Here is a 4417-nt window from a genome sequence, read left to right as displayed (position 1 = left end):
TTTTTTCAAGCTCTTTCGACAGAACTCTTTGATATGTTTCATATTGTGATACATAATAAAATAGAATGTTATCCAGCTAGTTTTTGATCAGTATAAATACGTGTTTATTGTTGTTTTATTGTTTATTTTTGAATCAGGTGTTTTTTGCATTTTCTATGGATATTTCACCTAATCATCAGACTTCTTGGGAGTCTTTCATTTTGCATCACTGAATACAGTTTATTACATAAAAATTACCACAGGTACTTCTAAGTAATCATTACACTTTTGAAGTATTCTTGGTATTAAAAAGAAACAAGAAGTCATGCATTTTGCAGCTCCAATTCCTACTTACTACACAAACTACTACAAGTTTTTTTCTGGTAAAATCATACTTCTTGAAGTTTGCATTAATAGGTTATTAACACAAACTTCTTGGGATCTTTCTACATATTTCTGTGAATTCAATTCATTATGTATATTTTATTTTCTACATGTAGTTTTTCACTCTGAATCATAATTTTTTTTCCATACAATGTCACGACCCATTAAAGCTTTTCTTGTGTTCAGTTCTGGTCTTATCAGGATTATGTAACATTTGGGTCCAAATAGTGCAACTAACAGGCCAAAACTTGAGGCCAGGATGGCAAATGCCTCCACTGCATCTGCAAGGTTTCCTGGTGAGCTGATATAAGCAGGAACAAAGGCCACCCACACAGCACAGAAGATCAGCATGCTGAATGTGATGAGTTTGGCCTCATTAAAACTATCAGGGAGATTCCTCACCAGGAATGCAATTAGAAAACTGAGGAAAGCTAGCACACCAATATAGCCCAATAACACTGAAAAACAAACAGTGGAACCAACAGCACATTCATAAACAATCTTGTTATTGTGATATTGGGTGTTTTTATGTGGAGTTGGAGAGGAAGAGACAAGCCACGTAGTGCAGATGGCTGCCTGAATAGATGTGAAAACCAAAACTGTTCCTCTCTGCTGCGTAACACCAAACCACTTCAGACTGGTTCCCCCTCCTGGCTTGGAGGCTTTGAACACAGCCAGAACAACCATGGTTTTTACTAGGATGCATGAGACACACAGCACAAAGCTGATCCCAAATGCTGCATGCCTGAGTTGGCATGTCCACATTATGGGTCGTCCAATGAACAAAAGTGAACACAGGAAACACAACTTGAGTGACAGTAATAGCTGGAAACTAAGTTCTGAATTATTTGCACGTATTATTGGTGTTTTGCGATGATAGATAAAGATCCCTAGAACAACAGCACATATGAATGTGCCCAGTAAGGAGGTTGCTGTCAAACAAATACCCAGAGGGTCGTGGTAGGAGAGGAACTCTGTCTTCTTAGGAACGCAGTGGTCACGTTGGGAGTTTGACCAAAAATCCTCTGGACAACTGGTGCACCCCAAGGAGTCTGATACAAAAGAGGGCAGATAGTGAAACACTTTGTATATTTAATATGAATTAATTAAATATGCTGTGCTGAAAGATAAATAGTTACTGCTCTTATTAGTGACTGTTCCCTCAGAACAAGGGATGCAGTCAAAGCAGCATTCGGGTTCCCCCTTCCTTCTCACCATGTGGGTACCAGGAGGACAGCTCTCACTACATACTGATCGAGGTGGCTACAAGAAGAAATTAAAAATGATCTGCCTGAATGACATATATAACATACATGTGATAAGATATAAATGTCTGAAAAAACATATATAACCTTTTTCGAATCAAAGTTCCAGAAGATTTTGTCGTCATCAAGTATGAGTTCTTCACCTTTGAAAGCTGATCTCTTAACCTCACCCACATTCTGAACTTTAGTGCTTCCATCAGGGAGCCACAACCAGTTCATCACATCGTAAATTGGCAATGCATCACCATTCTCATCAAATGACACTTGATCACCAGATGGTGTGGTAAAGTTCACCCTTTCCAAGTAATAAACAAGCTGTTTAAAAAGAATGTGTTTTATCTAACTTGCAAATAATTACAGAGCAATTGACTTAGATTGAGTGTAACCTGATATCACACCTGCCATGGCTTCAGTGACTGCAATGTGGCACAGCTGTGTTCACTGAAAGGCCCTTTTCCTGGCTTGCAATGCAGCATATCATCAAGAGAATGTGCAAAAGCATACACAGCTTTATACACATTGTATTCAGACCGGAGGTTGGAAATGTCCAAAAATTCTGTGTCTTTATTTTCAAGTTCTTCCTGTCCAGTGCATAGTGGACCTCCACCTTCCAACCAGCCTGGTGGAGCTGGAGCAAATCTACACTGAAATGTGAATTCCCAAAACTGATTCACCTGAAATATATGATTGAAATATGTTTGTTAGACATAAAGAAAATATGCAATTCTTGCATATACTACAGTAAATGGTTCAACTCTTACCATGCTATTCCCATAGCTATTGTTGTGATATAGGTCAGGACGTATTTGTAACAGGAACTCCCTGAACCCTGGTACTTCTCCTCGGCGAATAGCAATGCCCAGTGTACCACCCAGGTATGGCATAAGCTGAGGGGTTTGGAGTACAGTAGCTGATGTCCAGGCTTCACTTGCCATCCACTGTAGGCCTGTCACATTTTGCCTTACTACCTGTGCATTGTATTATTAAATCAAAAGTTTACAGTGATACTGAAATTTTAAAAAATAATATCATCATGAAATTCTACTAGTTTCTGGTCTGCCAAAATAATTCAATGTGATTTGTTTTCTATACACATTCACATAAATATGAAAGATACGTATTACACTTAGTGATCTTTTAAATTAGTAATAATTAAATTGTTTTAAAGCCAGACCTCTTCCATAAGCTTTATCATCCGACTCTCATGTGCAAAGACAATGACAACTCGAGCTGTGGATTTTTTCATTATGTTCACAATCCTCCTGACTTCATCTGTGCTTTTGTCCCAAGGTAAAACTTCAACGTAAGCAAGGCAAATTTCACCAGACAGATTCAGCTCAGATTGTAAGGCTCTTGCTGCATGAAATCCATAATCATCATCACTGACCAGCAGGCCTGCCCAAGTCCAGCCAAAATGTTTGAGAATGTTAATCATAGCATGAACCTAAGTGAATACAGATTAAATCATTATTGCATAGGCTAGAAAAATCTTTCTTTAGCATTTCTTTTCATCAGCTTTACAGCACATCATTATGTATTCTGTTGGTAAACAGGTATTCATCAGATATATATCCTTAAAAAAATTAGTTCTTTATTCTTCATTTCTTTAATTTTGGTGACGTTTACCTGGAAAGCATCACTTGGGATCGTCCTAAAGAAGGATGGATACTTTTGACGGCCACTCAGGCAGGAACATGTAGCAAAATAACTCACCTGTCAAAAATACAAACTGTATATTGTATATTATTATTGACATTAAATTTACAATTAAGTTAATATAAACAAAAATAACATGCTATTGTTAAACTGAAAACTTACCATAGGTACTCTGTACAAACCTAAGACGCTGGAGATGGCAATAGAAGGTGTAGAGGAAGAATCACCAACAATCCCTATGACTGGAGGATTTCCAACACATGTATCATCCAATATAATTTTTTCCTCTTGACCACTGACTAATGACAATGCTGCACGAAATGCAATTCCAAGTTCAACGCAGTTATCATAAAGAGTGTATCCCAGAGTCACATTTGGTAACAGGTTGGAATTTCTGTTGATTTCATCAATAGCAAAAAGCATGGTTTGTGCCAGCCTAAATCCTAGTTCATAAAACCTAAAAAGAAGAAAAAAGAGAAAGATAATTATTGAATAATACAGTAATACCGCAGACTACTTGGAAAACTTATTGTAAAACTAACAAAAAAATTACAGAAAATTAATGACAACAACTAAAGATATATTTTAATTTAAAAAAATAACAACAGATGCTTAAAAATCTATATATTATATTACTTAAAAATCAAACATGATCCCTGGAAATATATGGCAAAGCTAGTAGTTACTAAACGAATGCCAACAATTAAACTGATAATCTGTTAAACGTACCCATGGCATGTAGGCTGTTGTGGCTTTGAGGTAAAAGACAGATGAGGAACACTTCTAAAAAAGTGAATTGGAAACAGTCCACCCAAAACGACATCCCCACTCTTATGCATGCCATTTAGATGAAATTGTCCCTGTAACTGACAGAAGGGAAATACATGAGATGATACAGCATAAGAAAAGTAGAAATACAGCAAAATGATCAAAAGCAAATTGGTTTGTAATAATGAGCACATGACAGCTTTCTGATTTTCTGAGCCTAGTAATTATGTTTCATTGCTTTACTAATCCCTTTTATTGAAATGTTGTGTCACTTAATCTTGCACTCCACCCATTAGGGAAAAAGAATAAGAAGGGGGCAGGGCATATAATGCATTTCATATACACTGGTAAATCAATATAACAGA

General features: G+C 36.7%; 1 protein-coding gene across 1 annotated transcript; it reads right to left on the bottom strand.

Moving 5' to 3' along the window:
• Nucleotides 1-513: 513 nt before the first annotated feature.
• On the bottom strand, nt 514-4150 carry LOC102194530 (extracellular calcium-sensing receptor-like; the record flags this gene model as incomplete). The annotated part of the gene is made up of 9 exons (XM_005754763.1): nt 4014-4150; nt 3447-3741; nt 3255-3341; nt 2803-3072; nt 2390-2596; nt 2027-2302; nt 1716-1943; nt 1503-1626; nt 514-1415 (listed from the first exon to the last, which is right to left on the bottom strand). Coding segments are annotated over exons 1-9 (2499 nt in total), but the record flags the coding sequence as incomplete, so codon positions are not given.
• Nucleotides 4151-4417: the final 267 nt, after the last annotated feature.

The sequence above is a fragment of the Pundamilia nyererei genome, unplaced genomic scaffold, assembly GCF_000239375.1.
Source record: "Pundamilia nyererei isolate P.nyererei 1_Seehausen unplaced genomic scaffold, PunNye1.0 scaffold00640, whole genome shotgun sequence".
Taxonomy (NCBI): Eukaryota; Metazoa; Chordata; class Actinopteri; order Cichliformes; family Cichlidae; genus Pundamilia; species Pundamilia nyererei.
This window is presented reverse-complemented; position numbering and strand designations above follow the sequence as displayed.